The sequence below is a fragment of the Grus americana genome, chromosome 3, assembly GCF_028858705.1.
Source record: "Grus americana isolate bGruAme1 chromosome 3, bGruAme1.mat, whole genome shotgun sequence".
Classification (NCBI taxonomy): Eukaryota; Metazoa; Chordata; class Aves; order Gruiformes; family Gruidae; genus Grus; species Grus americana.
In genome coordinates this window covers 80,666,109-80,692,618 of record NC_072854.1, presented here as the reverse complement: position 1 = coordinate 80,692,618, position 26,510 = coordinate 80,666,109, and the positions used below count along the sequence as shown (strand labels likewise).

General features: G+C 44.0%; 1 protein-coding gene and 1 long non-coding RNA gene across 3 annotated transcripts in view; both read left to right on the top strand.

Moving 5' to 3' along the window:
• The first annotated feature begins 9,378 nt into the window (after positions 1-9,378).
• On the top strand, positions 9,379-17,215 carry LOC129204276 (uncharacterized). The gene is made up of 4 exons (XR_008576311.1): positions 9,379-12,450; positions 13,904-13,987; positions 15,864-16,001; positions 16,782-17,215. It is a non-coding gene; the product is annotated as an uncharacterized LOC129204276 (long non-coding RNA).
• A 574-nt stretch (positions 17,216-17,789) lies between these two features.
• Positions 17,790-26,510, top strand: part of GALNT2 (polypeptide N-acetylgalactosaminyltransferase 2) — a 92,550-nt gene continuing 83,829 nt past the window's right edge. Inside the window, exons 1-2 of one of the 2 annotated variants that reach the window (XM_054819907.1) lie at positions 20,711-20,837; positions 20,955-21,122. In XM_054819907.1, the coding sequence (XP_054675882.1) occupies positions 21,081-21,122 (42 nt within the window). In that variant the 5' untranslated portion in view covers positions 20,711-20,837; positions 20,955-21,080. Of the gene's footprint in view, positions 17,983-20,710; positions 20,838-20,954; positions 21,123-26,510 lie in introns of those variants that run through there. The other variant, XM_054819906.1, reaches the window with a different exon arrangement.

The window sequence follows — 26,510 nt, the reverse complement described above, 5'->3', positions numbered from 1 at the left end:
CATCACATTAAAAATCCAAGTATCACAAATCCTAGATCCAGCTTTCTTTCAGGTCTGTGTTTCTCCCACACAGTCCTCCTGGGCTGAAAGGATGTGTCCATGACACAAGTGGTGTACGTCCTGCTTTCCAATCATGGCAAACCCCACAAGCGGAAGAACTCGCCACTGATGAGTGGGTTTTGGAAGACACCCTCTCTGCTGGTGCCTGGGGTTTTTTGGAAAGAGCTGGTGGTTTTCATACGGAAGATCTCAGGTTTGCTCCCTCTCCCAGATGTTGGCCAAGAAGCTGTTGTCACCTGTTGATGTGGAAGCTCACTTTCTGAGATTCGTGTCATCTGGTCCAGACCCATCAATGTATTGCAGCCAGGGGCTTTTATGTGAGCAGGGTGAACAGGTCCGAAATCCCCTAAAGGAGATCTGCATTGTAAGCTGTAGGGGGTAAACATTCCCCTCTATAGTGATGGAAGACAGGACTGGATAACAAGTGATTTTCCATCTTAGCAGATGGCTTTTGCACTTTCTTTTTGCTGCTATAGGCAGAATAAACTTCTCTAACTCATTCATAAAAATACTACCTCATTCTGTGCAAATCTCACTTCAGTTGTAAGTGCAGAGTCAACTGTGCTGAGTAAATATTTATTAGATGCTAATAACATGGTTCAGTATTTCCTAATTGTATCTTCTAAAGAATAAAACTGTGCTACTTGTGCCCAGAACGCAAGTGTCTTATCACTTCTAATCCTTCTCTTCTCTTCATTTCTCCATTCCTTCCTTATGGGTTTTCTTCTGGCACTTGATGATGTGCCTTAAATCTGATTTAAATCTATTTGATTTAGAGACTTTTCTCATGTGCTTGCATGACAGTATGATTTTTGTCTGGCTATAGTATTAATAACAATTACACAATATTTTCTTATCACCACAGCAGGGATGATATGATCCTGTGGTTTTATCCTGCTCCCAACTGAATTTCTGTGGGAAGTCACCCTTATCTATGACAGGAACAAGCTTGAGTCCATTACAATTGCAAGTCATCAGTATCACCCCTTAAGGTGTTTACCAAGGGGCTCAGAGGTCCTGCTAGCCCAGGGCTGAGCTGAGCTGCCTGGATGAATTTGTGGGGATGTCCTGTGATTTGTGCTGCTCTGGTCACAGCTGGAGACCAGAAGCTGAGCTAGAGGGATGGCCGGTTACTTGCTCCAATGCAGCAATGCTTCTGGTTGCACTAGGTCAGGCAGTGGCTCGTAGATGTTTGCCTGAAGGGCCTGAATGTGAATAGCTGAGATGTCTATAGACAGCAAGCAGCTTCCAATCCAAGACACCGATTTGCAATACGAGATGCAGTTAATACCAGCTTGAACCAGCTGGTGTTCGCCTGCTTGTCCATAACCCTGAATTATTTATCTATTACCCATTGCACAGCGTTTTATTGCTGCAGCTTACTCTTTTGTGCCTTGCACTTATTCTCAAAAGAATAGTACAGATCCACAGAAAAACCTCCGGTGTCAGTATCCTGCAACTCGAAATCCCTTGTTTCACTGCAGCAGTTTTGAACAACATGAGAAGAAAGGACAATTTCTGAGATAGATGTTGTTCTATCAACGTAGGCTTTTGTGCCTTCTGCGTTCATCCAGCCTTTTTATTTTCCCCCAGTCCTCTCTCACAAATAACAAGTGATGCACCACAGACAAGTCTGGCAGGTCATCAAGATACAAAGGTTGGACCGTATGTTAGGAGGAGAATTCAGATATCTTTAACGCTTCAGTCATTATTCCCAGAACAGCATCCTTTTGGTTTATGGACCTGCAATATAATCTGCCTGATAATTTATATACTATTTGACCTACCACCGTCTCAGATTATTGTTTTTATCACCCTGGAATAACTGGTGAAAAGTAACAGTGACTTTACTAAAAGCTTCCAATGGAAATGCATTTCCCTGTGCTGAAGGCAACGTGCCATATCTAAGGGAATTCCACACACAAATCATTTCTGTGTATCCTTTTGGTTACGCTTCAAATTTTGTTATCGTTATTTATTTATTGAGCATTGCCAATGATCTCAGTTTTCTAGACTGTGTAGGAAATGCACGCAGAGCCTGACTCTCAGCCAAGTTAAACTGGCGTGTTGTCCTCTGGTGAGTCTGGCTTTCACTCCCTTATCTTACGGGCTTACCATCAAAGAGTTTCACACGGGTGCATTAGGTACCAAGCTCTTCTTTGTTTTGTTTGCTGGCTGTACATTCAAACACCTTTGGGGATCTGCCCTTGCTGAGAAACTGGGACTTAAATCAGCTGCGGTGGGAATGTCAGTGCCCCATTCCTAAATCACACCCGTCTGCTTTTCCTTTTATTTTCTTTCTCTTATTTCTTTTATCCCCCTTCTCGCACGCTGAAAAAGTGCTGTATCTTATCGGAAGCAAATGCCACAAGGCTTCTCCTATTCCTTTGAACACAAAAGCAAAATTCTCCTGGATGTGAATAGCACACAAGCAGGACATTTGGTGATGTGAGATGTTGCACAACCAAAAAGTTAACCTGCGTTACCTTCTTCCCTGCTTGGACGTTGCTCACCAAGGGGCTACAAAAGGTCCCACTGATCTGGGGGAAGATTATTTCCTTGTGAGCTCTGCAGGGAGCAGCCACAAGGCTATATTCCCAGGCATTTGGCAAACTAGGCAGAGATGTGCTGTGGTACCATGAGTTGTGGGGAAGGGGTACCTAAGGAAAGGGGAGGGGCAGTTCTCTCCACTGCCGTTTCTAGACAGGGCCATTTCTCTTGGGAAAGCCCTGGGAACATCCCCCTCTGGACTCCAGCAGAGTTTCTGCATTACTCCAAGCGTTATGGAGCAACATGGGATGGCGTAACGTACAGGCGGTGAAAGGCTGCCATGCCCTGATCGTGGAGCTTGTGAGCTCCCCGCTCTGCCTCTTACAGCTACTTTACTACGTGTAAAGTATACAAGGATGTGCTTACAGCTCGCTTGGGCCTCGTGTGGCTGTCGCAGCATAGAGCGGAGCCACAGCTAAACCCCCATGTATTTATTAAGATCTTGGACAGACTTTGCAGTCCATACTAAACCCTGCATAGCTGTAGTCCTGCTGTTTTTAATACTCAGCTAACGTAAAACTAGGCATTCTATCAACTGCAATTGGTACTCTGGCTTGTAGCGTACCCATAGCTGGAGGGGTCGAGTACAGAAACTTACCCCAGCTGCAGGAGACATGGGAACTGATGGGAAATGTGAAAAATGTGAGGGCTTCTGTGAGGACAATAGCCCAAAGCAATAAACATAGAAGTAAATAAATTGGTAAATAGCTGAGGAAACATGTCCCTGGGTGTAGTAAGAAAACTAAGTGGAAGAAAGGATATAATTCGAGAAAAGGACTGGAAGAGAAGGAAAGGAGAAGAGATGGAAAAAAAAAAGACAATTTTACTGGGTGTTCACTTTTCTTAGGGGCAATTGGGAGAGGGAACTGGGGAATGGGAAGAAAAAAAATAGAAAAATTAAGAGCTGTGAAAGGAAGGAGAAAAAAGAAGATGCTGAAGGATGGAAAAATGTTAAAATTAACATGTTGAAGTTATGGGAAGGGAAACCATAGTCTGTGAATGGAAGTAAAAAGCAAGTAGAACCAGACTTTACTGTCCTTATGCACAACAGCTGGATTGTGGGTAAGGCAGTGAACCCAGGGGGATGCTCTGCAGAGCAAAGGGCCTGTCTGCATGAGAGAAGGCATCAGAATCTGGCAGGAGGATGGAGAATTGGATGGCTGAGAAAGTGCAAGAGAAAGAAGAAAAATCAATGTTACTGTGGAAAGGCTGATAACAGAATGTTGTGGAAACAAATTTTGATTTTTCACTTTCTGAAATGCATGATTGCTGAGAGGCAGGAGAAGAACTGGTCAGGTCTGGTGGTGGCTGAATGGTGTGTACCTGAGCCCCTGCATTTTGGGTGCAAGTGTGAATCTCCCTCTACAGAAGTTTTATTGAGCTTTTCTGTGATGGCTAGGACTCACTTGAGTGCATCCAGGCAGTGACTTTTCTTGGTGCACGCTGATGTATCAGAAGCCTGACAGCTTGTTATGAGCAAATTAGAGTTCTACCAGGAGCCGTCCTTTATTCTGACTTAAAATCTTTTTTGAATGAAAAAATTCTTTTCAAAATACAGGCAATTGCACTTTTTTTATACTTTGCAAGAAAATAATTACTTGCATGAAAGCTTTTACATTTTGCTTTACTACCTCTTCACACAGGTTTGGTTGTCTGTCGGAGGTGGGGGAGGGGGATATTCTCCAACCATAACGAAAGCACTGCAGGGCGATGCCAGGGAGATCTCCAGTCTCAGTCCTGAGGTTGCCATCCAGCTTTACTCTCCATGCTAATTGCAGCGCTGGGGTTTTTGGGCTGTGAACAAAATCACTTGTAAGAGCCACTGTGAAGCACGGCAAATCAGCCTGTGTGGTGCTCCATCCTCCCACAGCTAAACCGTTTCTCATAATTTGAAGTTATCTCACACACGTTGATACTGCGCTACAGTCTGCAGCACACAGCAGAGCAGAGACCCAGACAAACGGTGCCCATGGTGCTCCAGACCACTAAGACAGGGACCAGGTGAGGGGATGGTGGTATCTTCATTTTCGTGCTGCATGGGCACTCCCTGGTGCTCTATTACAAACCTATGTGGAGGAAAGAGTCTGGTCCTTTCCTCCAGGTCCCTGGATCGTAAAGCTGTTGGCAGGTCTGCAGTGCAGCAGGAGAGGAGGGATTTGCCAGGGGTGCTGGGCTTTCAGGCTCTGGCAGAGACCTTTGGTTTATGGGACTCCTTGTGAAGCAGCATGCAGGGGGTAAACTGGAACAATGCTGTGGATTCCTCATTTTCTGGAACCTGGCAGGCAGGGATGTGGGGTTCACAGCAGTTCAGGGCTCACACAGCACCTGCACAGCAGCCCACGGGTCAGCCTGGGGGGCTGCAGCATCCCGCAGCTCAGGCTTTGCCTTCAGTGGGGTTGATCCTGGGGTAGAGATTGGAGCCCGACGGTCTTCATGAACAGCTGAACCCTGACTAAACCTTCTCTGTTTTCAGCCGCAGTGAGAACAGAAATTCAAGGTGGCCTAGAAAATATTATGAGTAGAGACCCATATCAGAATAAGATCAAGGAGTGACTGGAAGGGGAGTATGTGTGACCACTTGAGTGTACCCATGTCACGTAGCTGGTAACATCCACGGTACACTGGGGAGAGAATGCAACCCCCTCAGGACTGTGGGAAACCCATGAGTGCAAGCAAGTAGCAGAGTTAGATGACGGGAATGGTCCCTGCTTGTTCAACAAAAGCCTGACAAAGGAAAGGTGTCGGAAACTGAATTTGTATCTGCCAAAGCTGTTGAAGCGACTGAAAAGCACCTCCAGCTCAGCTTCAACACTACACTGTTGCAAACAAAAAGGAACTGGATGGAGCTGCTGAAATGGGATTGAGAATGTTGAGAAGCTATATGAAACCACTGAGATAATTTCCCTGCTCCAAGTGGGATCAAACATACCTGTAGCACTGATCTATTCCTAAAATCCTCTGCTAGCATAGAGTCCCGAGTCTCCTAAGGATTATTACCCAGCCTTGGATTTTCCTCCAATATCTAACTGCCATTCTGCAGGATCTAGTGGATTCTTGCCTGAAAACTGGGCAAAGGGAATAAATGAGTGTTGTCCTTTCTTGGACAGTCTTTCATATACTGGAAAAGTATTATAAAAACTCCCTTTGGAGCTTGTAGAGAGACCAAGCTAATTATCTGAGATGTTTCTGATAGGCCACATTCTCTAAATGTCTTATATTCTTGTTGCTCTTTTTAAAAGCCACCCAGAAGTAGATCCAATACTCCAGCTGGGTCTTCACCAGTGCCTTGCAAAGCTGAATAATTCCCTGTTGCATATGACACTCCTGTAATAATACATCTCAGTATGAGATTTGTCTTTCAGGAGATTTACCTGCTTTGCTCATATTTGCTTTGAGTCCTACTGTAGCTCTCACATCCTTTTTTTTTTTTTTTTTTCAGTCCTTCCACCTCTTCTATGACTCCTCATTTTGTATTTGTGCATTTGATCTTTCATTTCTTCATGTAGTGCTTTGTACGTGTTATTTCTAAATTCTGTCTTGCTAGTTTTAGACCATTTCTTCAACGTATGGAGATAATTTTGAATTCTGATCCCATCCTCTGAAGTGCTTGCATCCACTCCCACCTAGGTGTTATCCACAAATTTTATAAGTGCACTCTCCACTCCATCATCTCTGAGGATGGCACAAAAATACTGAGGTAGGTAATAAAACATTCTTTTTAAACCTTGCAAAGATAAATAGTGAGTTAAGTTCTGATAAAGAACACTTCAGGATGAAAAAGGTGTAATTTAGCTCTAGGACTTCTAATCCCAGTTTGTGTGAATAGTTTGCATGTGCTACATACTTGAGTGTGGAAAAAACACAATCCTAATTTTAGTGAGGAGTTTTCTTCCCCTACCAGCCTAACTGCAGATGAAAAAGGACACTGGTAAACTGGAGTATAAAAAGAGCCATATTGTAGAGCACAAGATAGTACCAGAAAGAAGTTTAGCATTCAGGGAATGTACAGCACTAAAATACTTGTCAGTGTTGCAGTATTTTGACATATAAGTGGGACACATCTGAAGCCTTATCTTTGCCCTCCATTGCCTAGTGCTAAGAATTGGCACAGTGACAGAATTCATCTTGCTCAGGAGTCAAGATGTTACAAGAGCCATCTCTAGTAAAAAAAAAAAAAAAAAAAAAAGAAAAAGAAAAAAAAGAAATAGCAACACCTATAGTAGTCTTACAGCCCTGGGTTGGCAATTGCAGCATATATACTTCTGACAAGTCTGGGAGGTTTTGTCTGAACTCAGAAATGCACAGTTTGCGAACTTGCTCTCTGAAGAAATGTCAAGAAGCATTGGATGAAGAAGATACTTTCCTTAGCCTTTGGGATATTACCAGTTGTCCCAAATTGCTGTCAACCTTGCCACTGCTTGTATGGTTTTCCCATCTGTGTAATCAATCGACAAAATATATCTTTTTGCTTCCAGAAGGTATTCATCCTGCCTTTACTTGATGCTGCTTTTTCTATGTAGGGTGGAGATCTAACTGGAACAATGAGCTGAAAATACATTAAATTCCAATTGCAGCTGTTCTTTATGGTTTGGTTGGTTTTAGCAAATTTAATGGTTCTGAATGGTGCCAGATCAACAGCTTCCATACCGATGTTCCCTTTCTTTCCAATTGAGCAGGTACGGGATCAGTGCTGGCTTTACTAAGGCTTCCTTACTGGGGTGTATCTCAGCCCAGTAGGATGGAGAGCAGTGTACTCACTCGGTTGCAGTCCCTGGAACAACCCACAACACAAGTGCAAACGTTGATCACAACCTGTGCTGTGGATTCCGATCCACTGCGAGTGGCCTGAGACCAGGCCATCTCACAGACAGCTATCGAGCGGCTTTGGGGGACTGAGTAGCCCGGCCAGGTGTCTCTGGCAGATCCTGGGAGCCCCGTGCGCTGTTACCAGCCGCCTGTGCCTGCCAGCTGTCCCAGCAGAGCCGTGGAGAGCCTGCTTGTGGCAGGGCCAGTCTGAATGCTTCTTGGCTTTTCTCAAGGAAGCAGAGGAAAATCTTGGCAGGAAGATTTACATGGGAAGGGGGTAACTGGTTACACACTGAAAAGAGGCCTTGGCTCAGCTGATTTATTTATTCAAACTTTTCTCAGCTCTAGGTAACGTCACTCCCCATGGGGCATGCAGAATAAAAGCACAGCTCTGGCAGGGTTTCCTACATAGAAGAGGTTCCTCTCTGAAGACTTTATTTCCTTTGGAAGGAGGAATTCCTCCACCTGGAAAATTGCAAATACAGACCTCTGTTGTGTTTGTAGGTGCGAGCCTTTTGGTTCTGCGTTTCTTGGGATGTCAGAAGCACATCGACTCCTCTCAGACATGTATCAGCTACTGCCTCAAGTTCTCAACAGGACCCTGCTTCCTCAGCTGGGGGCGTGGGGAGTGGGAGTCCTGTCAGGACCTCTTCTGGCTCTTGGAAGCCCTTTATTTCAAGGCTTTTTTCATGTGCAGCAGCACAGTACAATTTTTCAAGAACTAAAACAATGACACGTGCAGACTGACCCAGACAAGTGCTCGAGATCTGAATCTGTTCAGGTCTTTCACATGCAAACTCCCCATCTTTCCTCTCTCTCTCTTCATAAGCTGATGGCTCATGAGATCACAGCTGATCAAATTCAGCAGCTGAAGTACCAGTGGGATCCTGAACTAATTTGGTGTCCCATCAAATTCTTTGATATAGCTATACAACAGCTCAATGTGTTAGCAAGTAGAGGGAATAAACAGTTCTCCTTAGTGTATTGGGCCTGCTGATGTTTTTTTGGCTTTTAGAACAGAAAATCTAACTAAAATAATAATCTTATGAACCGCCTTATTTTTCCTGTTTATTATTGTTACTCAAGCACATAGTACGCTGAAGGTAACCTAGCCAAGAAAGCAGTGCAGACAGCGAGCAAGTGCTTTGGAGAGCCAGCAGAGAGCATCGTGATCTAACCCGGGGAAACTGCAACTGCTGGGTTAATTATTGTTATTTAGTCACATGCCAGAAAACATGTGATTAATTGTAGCAAGAAAACACACTGCCCTTCATCCAATTTGAAAGAAATCTGCCTACCAGGAAGACAGACAAACTCTGTGAAGCTGATAAACTGAAATAGAAGCAGGAAAGAGCAAGATAAATGCTAACAGTGGTCCTGCAGCAGGTGAGGCTTCCCATCACATCCAGCCCCTAGCAAGGTCCCATCAGAAAGGAGGGAAAACCATGACACCCAAGCACAGAGGATGTTGGGTTTTTTCTGGCTGAAATCCTCTACCAGTGGCTTGACAGAGCCCTGGGGAAGCGTGGGAGCACGGGGAGATAAATTTCTTAAGTACAGGGTTTCTCTGCAGTGTGTAGGTGTGTGCCTGGCTCACGCGCAGTGACACGGCCCTGTTCCTGATGGGAACCTTGCCTTCAGGTGCGACAGCGTCTGTAGTGTTGAGCTGCCGTGTGCTCTGCGCTCTCGTCAGCCGGAGCTCTGGGTCTCAACTGCTCCAGGGCACGTAGCGTGCAGGATCCTGAAAGGGCAGGTGACTCAGACAAATAATGGTTTAGGTGAGACACTGCTAGGCTTGGCAGGGGCTGCGCTGGTTAAAGGCAGGATTTCTGCTGGTGGACGGCTAGGATTTCAGCTGGTGCTCCACATGGCGTACGACCGCCAAGGTCAATATTGTGTTCGCACATTTGTCTCGCCACTGTCACGCTGCACCTCTGCGGGTACATCTGTGTCCCTAGGCAAGTATTTAGTGAGCTCTTCTGAAACAAGGACACACAAAGAATGGCTGGTAAATGTTTTATACTGCGCAGTACAGCCAAGGATGTTTGTTCCTGTAAGACCGTCCTGGGACATCCATCTAGAGGGGATGACTCAGGCAGCACGAAAGAAAAATAAGTGTACAGCAGAAGTGCTGCTTACAAAGATGTGATACTAGAAACAGAGTTTTTCTTGTTCAGCTTCACAGAGTTTTCTATTCCCAGCATCACAGCAGGAAGCATTACCTAAAATGTGGGGGTTTTCCCCTCCTTAACAAGTGATGCGTGAGAGGCTACGGTGCAAAGGCGTGTCCCTCATGCTGGGCTTCCTGACACAACCAGTCTATGCCCATACATAACCAAGCAGAGGGCATGCCCTGTCTTTTCTGATTCTCCCTTCCTCTTCCTCTTCCTCTTCTTCTTCCTCTTCCCATGCCTTCCTTACCCTTGCCTCCTCTGCCACCCCCCCTTCCTTCACAGAAGCCTCTGGGGCTGGCAGTGGCCCTGTGAGCATTACCATGCACAAAGTCTCCGGTGGTGACAGTTTTTAGGGCTGTTCTGTGCAAAGTGTTCGTAGAAGTGCACTACTCTGTGTAAACGCCTTTTTTTTTCCTCCACTGTGTATTACCACCTTTCAGTGAGAAAAGGAGCTATATGAAAAACCTATTTCTTTTTCTCAACTTACATCAGTTTTAGCCTGCTGTAGTGACACAGCCTTCTATAGAGTTACTCCCAATTTACACCAGTGCATGTGAGATGACAATCAGGCAAAATATCTCTCTTGGACTTATGGAAGGAATGACCTTGCTGGGGAATTCCTGAGCCCAAAAATGTTACTTCAATAGGGAAGGCCTCATTTACACCTGTATGTTCTGGAAGAATCTATTTTACAAGTAAAAATAAAATCGTTATTTGACCATCTCTCCAACAGGTGCATGTTTCTCTCAGTTCAGAAATAGTTTTGAAAACTAGAGAAAACAGTGAGCAACACTCTGGTAAGGAGAAAGGAAAAAGGATCTTAACCTCAGTTCACAAACCCACAGACCTTCAGCTTACAGAAACAGGATGGAAAGTTATTTTATTTGCTGTTTGACTTCTTGGAAGAAAACACCCGCTCCTCTACCTGAAACTCTTGAAAGAACAAAGAGGATGGAAACTACACGGTCTCTGCAGGGCAATCCCAGTTTCTCTTTCAAATGATTTTATTTGTGTGACAGGCGTCAGGGCCAAGTTCATTGTGGTTCAGCCGTGTTACACAGAGGGTGGATCTGGCTACTTCTGTTGGAAGAGGAACAGTGTAAAACTAATTTCTCCAGATTTGCTGGTTTTGGCCCTGTTTTCAGAAATAGTATCTTTCATGATTTCAACAGATGATGATAAAGGTTTGAAGCCAAAAGGGTCATGAAGACTACAAACGGGGTCAGTTTCCATCCCCTGTGGTAAGTGAGCCTATTTACTGTCTGTTCCAAAGCACTGAAAGATTAAATTTGGGAGAAATCAATATATGACTTCTAGAGGGTATGTGAACTGAAATAGCTGTGAGCATCTCTTTTCCCTCTTACATGAAATATGCTCTTGAGTGTGATACAGAAGACCTGTGTAATTTGTTATCATGATTGTGGGATCCAAACATCAAATTTTGCAAATTGGCAAATATGCAAATGGACATGATAAAGTAACATATTTATCGATGATATATATGCCGCGTGAAAAAAAACTACTTTTCATTGCACAGTGCAAAATACTTTTGAGCAATATCCGAGAGTATAATCTATAGCATTGATAAAAATACCTCACTGGAGTTTGTTTAGCCACAGTTGTAATGCAAAAAGCAGACACGGTACTAAAGCAGGTGTGTGGGGAGTGGTGCCCTTCACCCGGCGCAGGGGAGTCTCTGGGGGTGTACAGCACTGCTGACTGTCAGGCTGCGCTGTGTCCAGGAGGAATAGCATGGATGGGTTGCTATAGGCAGCATACCACTTTGGAGGCACGGGTTCCACTGTGTGCATCTGAGTGGGAGCCAACAGTATGAACACAGAAGAATGATATTTTTTTTTTTAAAAAAAAGCTTATTCAAAGATATCTAAGCTGTATTCAGCATGTCCACTATGGCACCTTATCATTGCCAGTTATTAGGATGCTTCTCCAGAAAACTGGAGACCTGCTTTCCATGTCTCAGGCTGAAAGCAATTTTATTTAACTCTTACTGTAAGGGAAGTGGGGAAGATGTAAGGAGATGCTTTCTGCTGTCCAGCTGAAAATAAAATATTTTATAGCAAGGAAAGATTTTTTTCTCTCTCTCCCCCTCTGAATCATATACAGTCACTGCAGAGAAGCATTTGCAATACCTAGGTATCAGTCTTTCCAATTCAGACACTGCAGAGAGACACTCTGAATATGGTGCAGTATCTTTGAAAGGCAAAGGCCTATATTGCTTCCTTGTACTCTCACCTCCCTTCCTACCACTTCTCCTTCATTCCTCTCTACTTTTGTTCTTTTCCCCTTTCCCTTACATTCCCTGTGGTGAGCTGACGATGGTGCAATTAGCCAGGAAATACTTTATTTAAAGAGATAAGCAAAACCTGCTTCTGGTAGAACACTCTGATTTGGAGAAACCTCTTTCTTGATCTCCAGGAATGTTATTGTAGGCTAATTTAGCTGTATTTTGCTGTAGCAAAGCTGTATCATAGATAGATAGCCTCAAATTACTTGGCTGTAGCCTTACTGACCTACATTATGAGTTTGAATAGACCAAGTACCAGTCGAGATTACAGTACCATTGTGTGATGTGTTCACATTTGTCTTTGTTGCTCAAAAACAGACGTTTGTATTATGCATTAGCAGGTAGTGTTTACCCCTAGCCTCCAATGACTTACGGGACTACAGCTGCGCACCACTGCAACGCAGTCTTGCTCAAGAGGGAAGGATGGAATTTCCTGACCTGTCTCAGACAGTAGATCATCAGTCTTCACCACTCCTGGCAGCTATGAAGGATCCAGCATGAGCCTCAGAATTCAGATAAATGCAATGAAGGGGCATCAAATTACCTCAATCAAAGGTGAGGTCACTGTTTCAGCAGCCGATTCTCTCTTTCATCTATCATCGCTCTCCTGTGAGAGATGCTTCTGAGCCGTATCACATTTTGAAATCCGATCATCGGCCTACAGAATGCCGCAAGAGGTTTGTTGTGTGCTGCTGAGGTTCAGTCCAACACGCTAAATGACTCAGCTTGGGAAGAATAGTTGGCAATGGGACTGCAGTTTGTACTGGCTTCTGCCATCTTTAGCGGGAGGCCTACCAAAGGCTGAGTTGTTCTTTCTTTGTCTTCACCACCCATAGGAAAAGAATCTGTTTCCTCTCTTTAGAGAACTGAGCAACTCCAAGGAATGTTGAACATTGAACTTTATTTAATAGAGAGGAAGGGCTTCCAGATTTGGATCATTTGTCTTGGAAGCACAAGGGCTTAAGCTGATACTGCAAACCTTTGTGAGAAAATGCAGCGTTCACAATATCTGCATCACATGACATAATGTGTTGATCGATTTCTAATGGGGAAACAGCACAAAAAAGCTGCTATCAGAGGAAACAGCCATTGCTTTATGCTTTAAAAGTGAAGATACTACCTTCTTGATATCAAAGTCTAGCACGAGAGAACTTTAGTTCTAAAAGGCCTGAATGCATTCAGACCTGTCACGGCAAACCCTGTACAGCCCAGGCAGGGTGACGTGCTATTTTCAAGGTAAAATGTGCATGATACAATATTTGCTACTTGGGGTTTTAACAGCTCAAAAAACATTCTTGGAGGGTAACAAGATTTTCTGGAAGTGAGCCACTTTCAAATGCTATTGCCAGCACGTCTGCCTACTCTGGGTAGCATCAGAAACTGTGCTGAAAAATTAAACAAACATAGTTCTTGGCATCTAAACAGATGGGAAAGGACATGTTGACTCCCAAGTCTTTAGCTGAGGAGGTAGTCTGTTTCTCATTGTTACCACTGTGCAGTGAGGAATTGCAAAACACCCACATAGATTTTCAGACCTGCTAGCTGCACTTAACCTTTAATCCTGCAAGTACTCAGCCATGAGCATATAATTTTAAACGTCTGAGTAGTCTGACTGACTCCAATGGGAATACGCACTGAATGAAGTTAAACATTTGCATAAACGTTTGCAGGATCAGGATCTTTCACTACAAACACAAACTCGGTTCGGGCTGAGTACTCAGCGCAAGCTTTCAAGGCATTAATAAACCTATATCCACACAGATGTATTTTAAATTTCACGTTAATGCGTGATTTCTATGTTATAAAACATCTTATATTAGGCTAATGAGGAACTTTTCTCATGAGAGAGGAGGAATGATACACTTTCTGACATAACTGCATACGTTTGAAAGAATGTAATCTGAACTGGATCAGCAACATGTTATCTTCTGTGTATCAAAGAGGTTCAGGCACCTTCATCAGATTTTTTGCCTTTTACAGTTTTTAAAACCTATTTTCTGTGTTTTAGACCTGATCTGAAAATCCTCCTTCCTGTCTTTGCAAGGACAAGATTGCTTGCATGAGTAAAGGATTGACTCACTTATTCCTAAAGGTGAGGACTACTTTCCATTCGCACTGCCGGAGGATTTGTTCACCTCTGACTAGGTCATTTAACTCCAGAAAAGGATGAGTAACTTTTGTGGTCTTTACTTAGGAGAAGATGAACACTAACACTCTGAATTAGACTCTGGTCGTGGTTGTGTCTCATTTTATATGCGCTCTTAAATAAATTGGGTGAAATTCCCTCTGGTTTACACCCTAGCTAAATAGATCAGAATTTGGCCCATCGAATCTAGGTGTCTGCATTACAGATCAAAGGCAAAGTTTGGATGATTCCTTCTGCAAATTTCACTCCTATTTGTACTCTCACATGCTTGAGCTCTCTTTTGTTTAAAAGGCTGTGGTTGATACAGAAGCATTTATATTCTGTGAATCATTCTAGCAACGCTGCTCTTGAAATATGCTAATATTTTCTTTTGAAATACACTGGAAAATAATTTAAAAATATCTTACATTTTTCTTGAATTCTTTCCTTTAATTGAAGTGCTTTTTTTTTGGGGAGGGGGTTTGCTTTGCTGACTAAACACGTTAGGACTTTTGAGGCAAAGAGGTATGTGCATGCAAATGCATTGTAATAGAACAGGCAGCTTTTCCTAGAGTTAAAGCAATGTAACATTTTCCATTCTAAACCTCTCTGTTTTCTGTGGTCTCTGAAATATAAATGATTCAGGATGAAATCTGCCGGATTGGCACTTTGTCCAAACGTGAATATTTTGGAAAGATTTGAACAAAACTGGTTCAGCCAGTTCAGAATATCAGGAGAGTGAAGAAAAAAAAAAAAAAAGTGTTTCTCGAGCTAAGTAGGTTCTTACAGCCTTTTTGGAGCATTTCTGTAACTTTATCAGCAGAAGGCTGAAAAATGAAGTCTGACATGGAAGTAGCCTTCCTTGAAGTAGACATGTATTTGCTCGTTCGAGAAGAAATTAGTTTTGATTTGACTGAGTTATAAACCTTTGAAAACTGCGATTGAGCATGTGCAGTGGATTATTTCAGTAAGCTTGTGAAGTGTGCGGCTACAGAAGGATTTTCTGTACATGCATGGCTGGCTAATTTTGCTGGAAAGGGAAAAATCTATCTAAGCACATTGCTAAAATCAGTGAAAATACCTGGGGCTTCAGGGAGACCTTTGAAGACCGTCTCAAGATCTTTTAGACTATGAAAAGGGCAAGGAAAGATTCTGTAGGCTTTGCAAGGTGTTTAAAGAGTAAGTGGCCTACAGATTTTGCAAGGTTAAATGGGATTATGGTTCCAGAATTGGGCATTTTACACATGCAAGCATACGATGTTTTCTGTGGGGAAGCATGTCATGCACAGCACCCTCTCCCTCAGCAGATCTGCCCAGTGAAGGAATCCCCCAGCAGCAGGGAAGCTGCTTCTTCGTCTCATTCTAGCTGATGGTAGAGCTTAAAAGGCAGGATTTTATCAGCATGGTCACAATCTTGGGCTGCAAAGCCTGCTCTAAATTATATAGAAAATGTTGCTAATTAAAATTTAGCCTTTGGGGTGGGATGTGTGTGTCCTTGTAGATGCAGGCACAATCAGTGCTTTTGCAGGAACTGCTCTCACTTGCATCAAACACATTTTGGATAAATTAAAAACTCTCATCCAGAACATCTGCGTGTCTCCTGGCAGCCCATGCTTTTGCATTGTACCTCGCCTCAATAGATGCCAGTTATTTGTTTCCAAAACTTGTATTTTGCACGAATTGGGTGTCTCTCTCCAAGTCCCTCCAAAACCAAGAATCATAATGCTGAGTTTATTGAAAAAGTCATTTGTTCTGAAGAGATCTCTTTATTTTACACTCCCTGAAAGAATGCTTATTTGGGATTTCTTCCTTTGTCTTTTCACCCGTCCTGTCTCTCCATCAGGGCTCTGGCAGGTGGGAAGGTGTGCAGTTATTCACTGAAATCTTTGCATGCCAGACAACTTCTGCCCAGGCAGTGCCAACACTGACACAAATCAGCGTCTGACGAGACTGTCAGCAGAGTGACTGTGCCGCCGAGCAGGTGAGCTGTTGGTGCCATTTCTTTTGGCTGCTGGATCTTTTCCTGCTCATGCAACAGAATTCTGCCAGAGCCCTGCCACATCCTGGCATGGCGTGGTGAGCAGTCTTCTACAGAGGCTCTGTAGCCACTGGTGAGGCTGGACTGGCAGAGGTCTGACGTCGGTATAGACAGAAGGAGGACAGAAATGTGCGGTACAGTCGGAATGGGTGGCAGTAAAACAGCGTATTGAAAAAAAAAGGAGGTGAGATGACAGAGAAAACTTTTAACCCCCTGAAATGTTCTGCCTTGAGTGGATACCATGGCTCTGAAACAGAGGTGCTTTTTAATTGTTAGGGAATGTGTCCCTTCCATTTTTAGTTTTGCATTCTCATATCTTGATGTCTCACGATGGGATAAGATAGCAGTGAATGCCAAACAACAGGAAACTCAGTGGCATGGCAAAAGAGCAATGTGAGCTGTGCACACACAAGTCAGTGAACCACAGCGAGAGCCAGCAGCAGTGTAGCATCTGTCCTGAGGTGTTTAAGGGTGGAAATGGGTAAGCAGAAAGAAAAGTAATACCAGGCAATGACCCCCTATCAGCAGACCAGTCTCTAAAGGTAGAGCCCCACTTGGGTCAACCTCCTGGGAAGATCCAGGCAGAGTGCCCCAGAGGTCCCTTTAGCCCTGTGTAGGGGTGACCACGCTTCCAGAGTGGGTACTGCTATCTGACTAATGCAGTGACCATGGAGGTGCAAGGGGAGTGGGTGCGTGACCTCAGTGGGATGGTGTGGTTTTCAGGACCTTGATGTCTCCCACGAGGCCACGGAAGAATGCCTTGAATAACGTGAGAAAGGTGGAAACTTACCAAATGAGATGCAGACACTTGCCATGCAGAGGAGACTGGACATCATCCGACATGACTTGGCTTTCTCACCTTTGAGGTTTAATGAAGACCAGCCTCACTGCCTGCCTCAAGTAACTTCAAGGACAACACCTTCATAAAGCATGTGAGAGACACAGAGACACGACTTGTGGCCAGCCTGGAGTGTCTGTGGAATGGTGGTACGGGTGGGAGCCAGACAACCCAAAAGAGGAGGGACCAACACATCAGTGCTGTACTAAGGTGCTCGGACACTGCACCGAACGGGGGTGCAGCCACTAGCAACCCCTGCCAGCCGGGATCACCCCTCACGTCAGAGGTCCCGCTCCCGGCGCTGCCCACGCCCCAGCTCCGCAGGGGGCCCGCAGACCGATCCACGGACCGCGGCCACAGACACTTCGCCGCTTCCGGCCGAGGCAGGCGGGGGTGGGAGGCGGCGGGCCGGGGCCCGGAGCGTACCGCGCCCGCGAGGCGGCCCCCAGAGCGGCTCCGAAGCCACGCCGCGGCACCCACCGCCCCCCGCTCCGGGCGCGGCCCGGCGCCTCTCCCCGCCCGCCCGCCCGGGGAAAGCGCCGCCGCAGGGGCGGCCCCGCCGCCTCAAGGAGGGGAAGCGGTTACCCCCCACCGCCCGGCACCCGCCTCACGGGCGCTGGGGAGCCCGGCGGCAGGGAGGGGCCGGAGGAGCCGGCCGCGGGACGGGTGGGCGGGGTCGGGCCGTGCCGTTCCGGTGCGCGCCCTGCCGCCGCGGGGAGCGCGCAGCTCCCGGCCCGTGAGGGAGGGGGCAGTGGCCCGGCCGCCAGCCCGGCGTGCTGCAACCATGGCGACGCCGGTAGTCCCGCCCCGCCCCGCCCCCCTCGGGGCCGAACGGCGCGGGATTGGTCGGGGGGCGGGCGTTCGCCCTCTGCCCCCTGACCCTGCGCGGCGGCGGCGGCAGGAGCGGAGGCGGCGGTTGCTGCTGGCCGTTTCCTGGTGGCCTGGCGGCGGGTGGGAGGGAGGATGCGGCGTAGGTCTCGGCTGCTGCTCTGCTTCGCTTTCCTCTGGGTGCTGGGCATCGCCTACTACATGTACTCGGGCGGCAGCGCCGCGCTGGCCGCCGGCGGCGGCGGCGGCGGGAGGAAGGTGAGAGCCAAGCCCGGAGCTCTGCGCGGGGCGGGCGGGGAAGGTGCGCTCGTTCCGTGCCCCGACGGCGGAGCGGCTCGGCTCGGGCCGGGCTGGGGGCGGCGCTGCCCAGTCCCCGGGGCGGGGGAATCTCCTCACCCCCCACGGGCGGGGGGCGCTCGCTTTCAGGCGGGGTGAAGCTCCCCCAGCCTCTCTCTTCTCCCCGCGCCCGTCCGTCCTTCCTCCCTCCCGCTCTTCCCCAGCCCGTTTCCCGGAGGCAGATGGCTTCTTTGTGGACTTCAGACCGGTTTCAGCCTCGTCACGTCGCTCCCTATCCAACTGCGGCCGGCCACGTCCCGGGCCGGGGGAAGTTGGTGTGGGAGGGGAGAGCGAGCGGGCGGGCGGCGGGGGGGGGGGGGGGGCTGGGGCTGCGCTCCGGGCCGGGGGGGGGGACGGGACACCCGCCTCGGCTCCGCTCCCCTCCCGACAGCTAACGTCTGCCCCTTCCTTCTTTCCTTCCTTCGCCCGCCGGCACCGGAGTCGTTCGGGCTCGTGTTCCCACCGAGAGAATACGCGAGGATCCGAGCTAGAAATGCATTTTCCTCCCCGTCTTTTCCTTCTTGGATGCACAGCGATTTCCTTTCTCCTTAGCGCTACGCCTAAAAGATACCGCTTTCTGATCGGTTTTGCAATATTTCAGGAAATAGCTGGATTTTTACGTTTCATGTCTGTGGTGTGGAAGGTCTGTCTCTTCCTCTTTTTTTGACGGCTCAGTTACTAATGTTCAAGAAGTTGTCTATTAATAGTACAGGAATAATTTTTCCTTAGTCTGTCCATCAACTTATTAAGTAAATTTTTCCGTGTGTTGTAGTAATTCATTGATCAGGAAAATAGCTGGAAGTACATAATAGTTCACATTTATGTCAATCAAAACAGGTTTTTGTGGTATGATGTGGGAAGTGGCAACTTCATCCACTAGCTCTGTTTAGAAAATTATGAATAACTGCTTTTTTTGGGGGGGGGGGGTTTCCCCCCCACCCCCCAAAGACTAGCAAAACCAAGAGCTGTTAGAAACTGTTGTTTAAGCCTTATGTTTGGGAATAGGAAAGGTGACAAAACATCTCATAATTGCTTCATTTTAAAAAAAAAAACCCAAACAAACCCAGAAATGGGAAGAGGGCAAGTGAGTGAAGTGCACTGCAGTTAAGCAGTGTTTGCTAATAAATGGCAATCTCCTGTTAAAGAGACGTAGTGTTTCTTAAGTCTAGCAATGTGTAAGAAGGGGAATCTTTTTATGTTGCTTTGATGCAGTTTGGTTCATTAATGCATGTATCCCTGGTAAAAATCTGCCGATGACTGGTTCCCGTGGCAGGCTGTGGAAGCAAATACTTGCATGATTACTTACAAGATTACTTATGTGAGCAAGGGTCTAGAGAATGAGTTGCTGCGCATTGATAACTCTCTGTTCTGATGTGTCCTGGTTTGTTTTCTCCCTGTAGCTTAGGAATGTGTTCAGCAGCAACTTTTGACATAATATATTAAAGTAAGTGTTACGTGTGTATTGCTAAGTACAAGCTCTTAGTCCTTCAAAGTAGATATAGTAGCAGAAATAGATCAAGCATGGGATGAAAAGTAAGGCAGTAGCCTAAAGCCTTTCTGAAGAACCACCAGAGTGTATTTAGAAAGTAAAAGCAATCTGACGCTGCTGCTGATGTATAATGGGATAAAGAAAAGCCATCTAAGGCAAATATATCTGCAGATAGGGAAATATGTTTTTAACTCTTATGGTGTGTTACATCTGGAGTTTCCAGACAGATTTGCGACTCTGTTCAATACATTTTTACTGCTGGGGAAACTGCAGTGTGGGATAGTGATTTGCCCAAGGTCACCTAGAAGACTAGGTAAGAGTAAAACAGAAAAGAAACCAATTTTTCTGAGTACAAGTCTGATACTTAATCTACTAGAACCTGCTGCTGTTTATTGTTGATATCAGTAGGAGTTTTCAGTAGGATTTTTAAGAGATCTATGATCCTGATACTTGCTTCGGTAGTATAATTTGTTATCATTCTGCTCAAAATTTAGTAAACCTTACTGGTCTGGGTAGTTGGAAGAGTTTAGTAAAGATAATTTAAAGAAAATGAGACATTTCATAGGCCTGAGCTGAAGCTCAGTATTAGGTTTAGAAATGTGAAAGTTTAAAGTAAAGCTGTGATGAGGAAGAAAAGAGGTACTGTGGCCACAAGAAACAAGTGGGGAAATTAACAATTATGTGTGGATTGGTGATTTAGGATTCTATTTTCTGTCAGCGAAGCGTAAAATTTAATCCTGGGCCTCAGTGTAGGTTAGCAAATGTAAGTAGAGGAAGATGTGTGTAATGTAATAGCTTTTGAATCTCAATAAAAGGCTTATTAACTTAGTGTCAGACCCTGGTATAAAGCAAAACCACAAACTGTCTTAAACTTACGAACAGAAACACTGCTGTAGTAAATTTCTTGGTGTGTGTGACTTCATATAGTCCTTATTACTTGCCCAGTATTTCAATATAATGGAAACAGAGTTGCTTATGGAAGAACATCACTTAATGAATTGAAGCCTCTGCCGCGCTTAGTCTATAAAATTACAAAAGCCAGGAGGGGATAGTTCTTCATTTGTGTGAGCAAGTAATTTGCATGTTAATTACAGGTCTGGTTATAGAAACAGAATGTTTTTTTCCATAAGGATGATTTTTGTTTTTCCGTACACAGACCTAGTGTATTATCCAGACATCCTGGACTTGTTTGGTACAGCACTTGGTCCCGTGATGTGATGAACACCACTGATTCCCTTTCTCTTCAGTGGAGTTGAAAGCGTTTGCCCTTTGCCAGGATTGCACTTGAGTAAGAGAAGAGAGTGATTTTTTTTTTTTTTAAACTTGTTTTTCTTATTAGAGTAGTGTCAGAGTTAACGTAACCTTCTACTTATTTTGGTTCTCCATTTACAACCTTTCAAATTAGATCTATGAAGCTCTTTGGATGTTGCAGTTTGCAGTACAGCCTTGCCTAAGTTTTTGGCCCCTGGCAACAGTGGTGGAACCCACAGCCCTGTGTGCAGTGCTCTGGCCTGGCAGGAGCTGAGCAGGCATGAAAGGGTCTAAAGCACACAAATCAGAAGCTGTCTCATTGGTAAGTGTGTAAATAATAATAACAACAACAAAGAAAATAGGAAGGTGTAATGCTTCTTATTCTGGACCTAGGCATAAAAACTGTAGTAGAAAGAAATGAGATCTTCTGTGTCTGGAATTTAGGGTGTGTCAACCTCTTTTTTTTTTTTTTTTTTTTTTTTATTGCTGAAAAGAAGAAAAAGGAAAAGGATAGAGTTGAAGCCTTTCATTCAAAAAGTGCTTGAAGGGGCAGAAATGTTTTGGGGTGTGTTTTTTTTCCTTCTCTCCAGTGAATCTCCAATTAAAATGATCGTGAGCAGGAGAGAGACATGGGTTCAGTTCACTCCTTTTCCAGCCAGATCACCGGGTCGTAGGTTGGAAAGGGTGAGTCGGATTCACTTGTTTAAAGGTTAGAGAAACAGTTGCCAAAACAGAGGCTGTGACACAGAAGAAAGCAAGTTGCAAGCCCAACAGTTGTGAGACTGAGAAAATTGTGGGCTACTTTTGTGTTCACTGGATGTGTTTTGTGTTAAAAAGCCTTTGGAGTGGAGACTGGAACTCCCCTTCTTTTTGTGTATGAATTTCCTAACCCAGAGGAAAAGTGGTTCATGCTCTGTCTCTGATTGGCACAACATGGAGCAGCTTCTGCAAGATGGTTAGAAAGCTACTCATAGTCTCCCAAGCCAAAGCCATCCTGATGATGCGATCATCTCCTAAGACTGGTGTGAATTTGAATTTGTGTATTTGTCATACAGGTTTTGAGTTCTTTAACCACTAAGCTCTTGCACAATAGAGTGAACTGGGTTGAAAAAAAAACCAACCCCAGCAAACCCAGACCCCAGCCAAAACCCAGCTGTTTTCTAAAGAACTTGCTCTTCTAGGCATTAAGAAAGTATCCCCGTGTAATTGAGCCCTTCAGGCAGGACAGAGGAATGTCTGCATCATGTTGAAAGCACAAAACGCTTCACTGCATACCCTGAAGGAGACATGTAGGCAGAAAGGGGATTTACCATTGAAAGCCAAGGCATCGAGAGAGGCCTGCTAGGTTAAGTCGCTGCTGAGTCAAGGTTTGGAGCCTTCCTTCCGGATTTAGGTGCCAGAGTGCTGACAAGCTTTTGCTTTTGTTGCCATGTGAAAAATGCCAGTTGTTTTTTAAGTCTGTCCCCTCCCACCCTGTCTTTGCTATCTAGAGGAGGAGGCTAAAAGCAATCTTTCAGTAATCAGAGATGGATAACTTTTGCCAGTGCTCTTTAAAATTAGAAACATCTTTCTCTTTCATCAACACCCTGCACTCCCCCCAAAAAAACCAAAGAAAAAACCAAATGCCAACAAAACCAAACCCCAAAACCACCTTGAACTAGAAGCTTGTTAGTCTCTTGGCTCACCAGATTTACTGAGTGTGATGGAACAAACTGGAGAAATCTAATTTACGGTTAGCTGAGCCACAAGGAGGCAGGCTTCTCCTGTAGAACTGGTTATTGCCCTGCATATAGTGCTGTTCTTCCTTTCCATATTCTGTTTGGGGTTTTTTGTTTGTGGGTTTTTTAATTATTATTTTGGAGCAAGCTTTTGATAGGTAGCTGTACCATGGAGCTAGCTGAGATGAAATAAATGCAAAGGTAAAAGTTGATGCTTTGCCTTGAGTATGTAACTGATTAAAAGTGACTTGATCATTTTGGGGAAAGCAGGGGAAAAAGAAGCAAGCTTTGCAAGTTCTTGTTCTACCAGAAAAAAACTTTAGAATAACTCCTTTCAGCATATGCAAAGGTTTCTTTTCCTATTTTTCTCCTTTTTTTGGAACCTCTGAACTATTTAAGTTACTGTTAAATGAGGGTCTTATTGCCATTATACATAACGATGTACACAGGAGAGCAAGAGTGCTACATATACTGCAGATCTAGTGTCTCTAACTTTCTTTCTGAAGGATTAAGTAGGAGGAAAAAGGAAATGTGCTTTAACTTTAGGTGCATTAACGTGTTTTTGTCAGAGAATGAAACTGTGGAGTTTAACTTCTTTTGACTGTTTCTCTCAAGGTGCATGAAGGCCCTAGAGCTTCTCTTTGGAAGAGGGGTAAAAGTAATCTCCCAAATCCTGTTGTTTTCTTTCATCTGAGGAAGGCATTGTCTGTTTTAATTGCTAAATAGTAAGTTTAGTTTGCTGCATAACTTCTAGATTTAACTTCAGTCCCTTATATGATGTGACATTGGATGTGATTTCCAATATCTTGATTTTTAAACAAGTGAAGATATCAAAGGTCAAAAAAGCCAAATTATCATGTGTCTTTCCTGTGGCATTCATTTCCTAGAAGGTGCAAGGTGATAGAAAGGGATGTTCCTCTGTATAACAGGTAACAGCTTCTGCTAATATATGTTTTCTTCTATACAGTTCTATATTATAATATTCTATATTATAATAAATGGGAAAGAAATTAAATGCCTGGGCAATTCAGTAATAAAGCTGTCCTTTTCTCACTAGAAGGTAAAAATGAGTCTCTGAAGTTTGTTGTACATGTATGTTTTCTTAATCTAACGTATGTCACTTGACAAAAATGACTGTCTTGGCAATGCAGTCACTTATTTTTCTGGATTACTTCATAAAATTTAACTTTGAATGTGATGAAAAGACAGTCAAATGCAAATTTTGTGCCGACTGTTTAGGTCTGTGGTCATACTGGGCTCTTCCCTTTTTCTCCCCTGATATTTGACATGCTTCAGTGAGGTTTTTTTCCTGTTGAAATAGAGTAGTGAGAAATTAATTCTTAGCTAGAAGACTGTTGTATTGTCCCCTGCAACCTGCCAGATTAGAAACTGATGACTCTGGCTTTGGTACAGGTGCTATCGCTCTTGGGTTACTGATAGCTATTTTGTTTCATAAATGGAGAAGTAGAGCAGGGCTGTAGTGATGGCAGAAGGGATTGGAGAAACAAGAATGACTTCTTCAGTAGCTTCATATGAACCAGGATAGTTAACCAGCTTTTCCCCTAGTTTTTCCCTTTCATGTGGGTACTGTAGTACTTTGCTGTGCTTCTCCGTGTTATTCCATTGCTGCTGTGGTTTGCTGCTTACCGTGATCTCCATGTACAAAGTTTGTAAGTTGTAGTGATGTCCTTTGACAGATATAGTTTAAAAAATAAGTAGTGCACTAATTAAGTGTGCCATATACCCTACCTGTTCCATCTTGTCAGTCTTGTGTCTTGAGGTGTACTGCAAACAACTGCCAGTTGTTCTTTCCCTGTGTTCTGGATCCTTTCAAAAATACAACGTGAAAAGTGATATAATAGCACTTTTTTTCTCATTTAGAAAAGGCACAATATTCGTTCGTATGAAGTAAAAGAATATTAAATCTCAGTGGTGATTACCAAAATGAGATTGTCATCACTTGGTCTTTAGACCAACCTAGAAAAACAAAATGTAAACCATTTAAACATATGTTAGAAAACTTCAATCTCGATCTTCAAAATTACATGATAATTCCACATTTTTTCCTTAGAAATCCTGATTATTTTTTCCTCTTTTGTCTTCTCTGTTCTTTGGGTCCTTTTCCATTTACAATGTTATGTGGTATCCAAGTGCTTGTGTATAACTGGTACTGTTAAGTTGAGACGATGGTAGGTCTGATGAGAGATGTGGTATTGTCTGCTAGAAAGCCGCTCACAATGATACCCTTCTACAGAACAGAAGACACCCCTTTATACACCTATATATACTGGGTGTCATGAGAGAGTAACACTTGTTGCATGCTAGAACATCTTTAAAAAGAATAATTCCAGCAGACAGCCTAGAAAATGGTTTTGGTTGGCTTTGTGGTATCTACTCATGATTTATAAATAATTTAATACATAGTACTTTTGGTTAAGTTAAAGCTGTTTGAAGAGAAAACATTAGGATACAGTTGATCCTGTAAAACTGAGGTGATGAATGTAAGCTGCTCAAATGAAGTAAATGCAAATGATAAACATAAACTTGGATTTTTAAGTTGATTTGGTCCACTTAAATCTCTTCAATAACCTACTCTCGACAGTAGGTTAGCTATAGCGGCACAAATCAGTGCATAGCCAGGTGTTGTGCAAACAGGTTTTTCAACTTCCTGGCTATTGATAATTTGAAACTAAATATGGTTTTTATTAGGACTTAGTGGAGAAGCCATGTATTGCTAATTATGTTGGCAATGCCATGTGTTGGCAATACGTTTGAATTCTAATAAGGAATCTGCAGGAAGCAGTGAGACATTTGGGTTTTTTCTTTTTCTTACCCCCCCCTCCCTGGAATATGGGGCTGAATGTCATTGCCCAAATATATGGGGATAGTGTGGAAACAGATCTATCAGTGTGGGCATTACAGAAGGAACCGCTAAGCAGGTTGTTTTATTGCCATCATGTAATGCAAACTGGTGGTATCTTAAGCTATATAAATTTAAAACCTGGGTACGTTCTTTCATGCTGTGTGTTTTGAAATTAGTAGGTGCTCCTCTTCTGCTTTTCCCTTTCATGTAAGCTTTCAAAGGAATAAGGGATGTATTGAGGCGGGAAGATAGGGAAAAAAGTTAAATGGTCACATCAAAATGTTTGTTTTATGTGTTTGGGAATTTAAAAGCATAGCATGAGAGTGTAGATAACACTAGAAACGGAACCATTTCATATTCCCTCTGGGTCTGTAAGGTTCTTTGACAGAAAGCTTCATATGGTAGACCTCTCCGGCTAAGTGGAAGTGAAGGTATGCGTGGTGTGGGGTTGCTTCCTCCATTATTTGGAGAACAAATAATTTTATGAAACCTGTATGTGAATGATGCATACAGAGTACATACTTATCTGTCATTCTCTAAGTGTTTGTTTGCAAAGTAATCTTACCGTGAATGAAGCAGTCCTGGAATATTTATTGTGACCTGTAGCAGTCATTAATGATCAAGAAAATGGAAAAAATCAGCATCTGTTTTCTTTCTGTAAACTGTGACTAATACATCCCCTGTTGGAATATAGCGTATTTTAAACTTCCATTGTGGCTTTAAGGTATGCCTTTTTTGTTTGTTTTGTGGGTTTTTTCTTTATGTGTATCAACTTACATGTTAAAGTTGTTTTTCTTCTGTTCATATGATAGCCTTCTAATGTAGCCTGTGTGAATTAGTATCAACACTTTTTTTTTTCCCCAGTTGCTTTCTCATCTGTCTAAACTGTTTATTTTCCTCTCTATCCCTTTTTTATACACTGGTTTTGTTAATTGCCGAGGGTACCTTTATTGTCATTTAAACAACTTAAAATATGCTAGTTCAAATAGCTCCACCACCTGACAGAGCACGTCTGTGTAAAGGGACTATTCAAGCAGATGTTAGTTTTGAGCTCTGCTTACGAAATTCAAATGGGAATGGAGTGAGATAATAATAGAACAGAAAGTCTGAATTTTAGAGCTATGTAGTG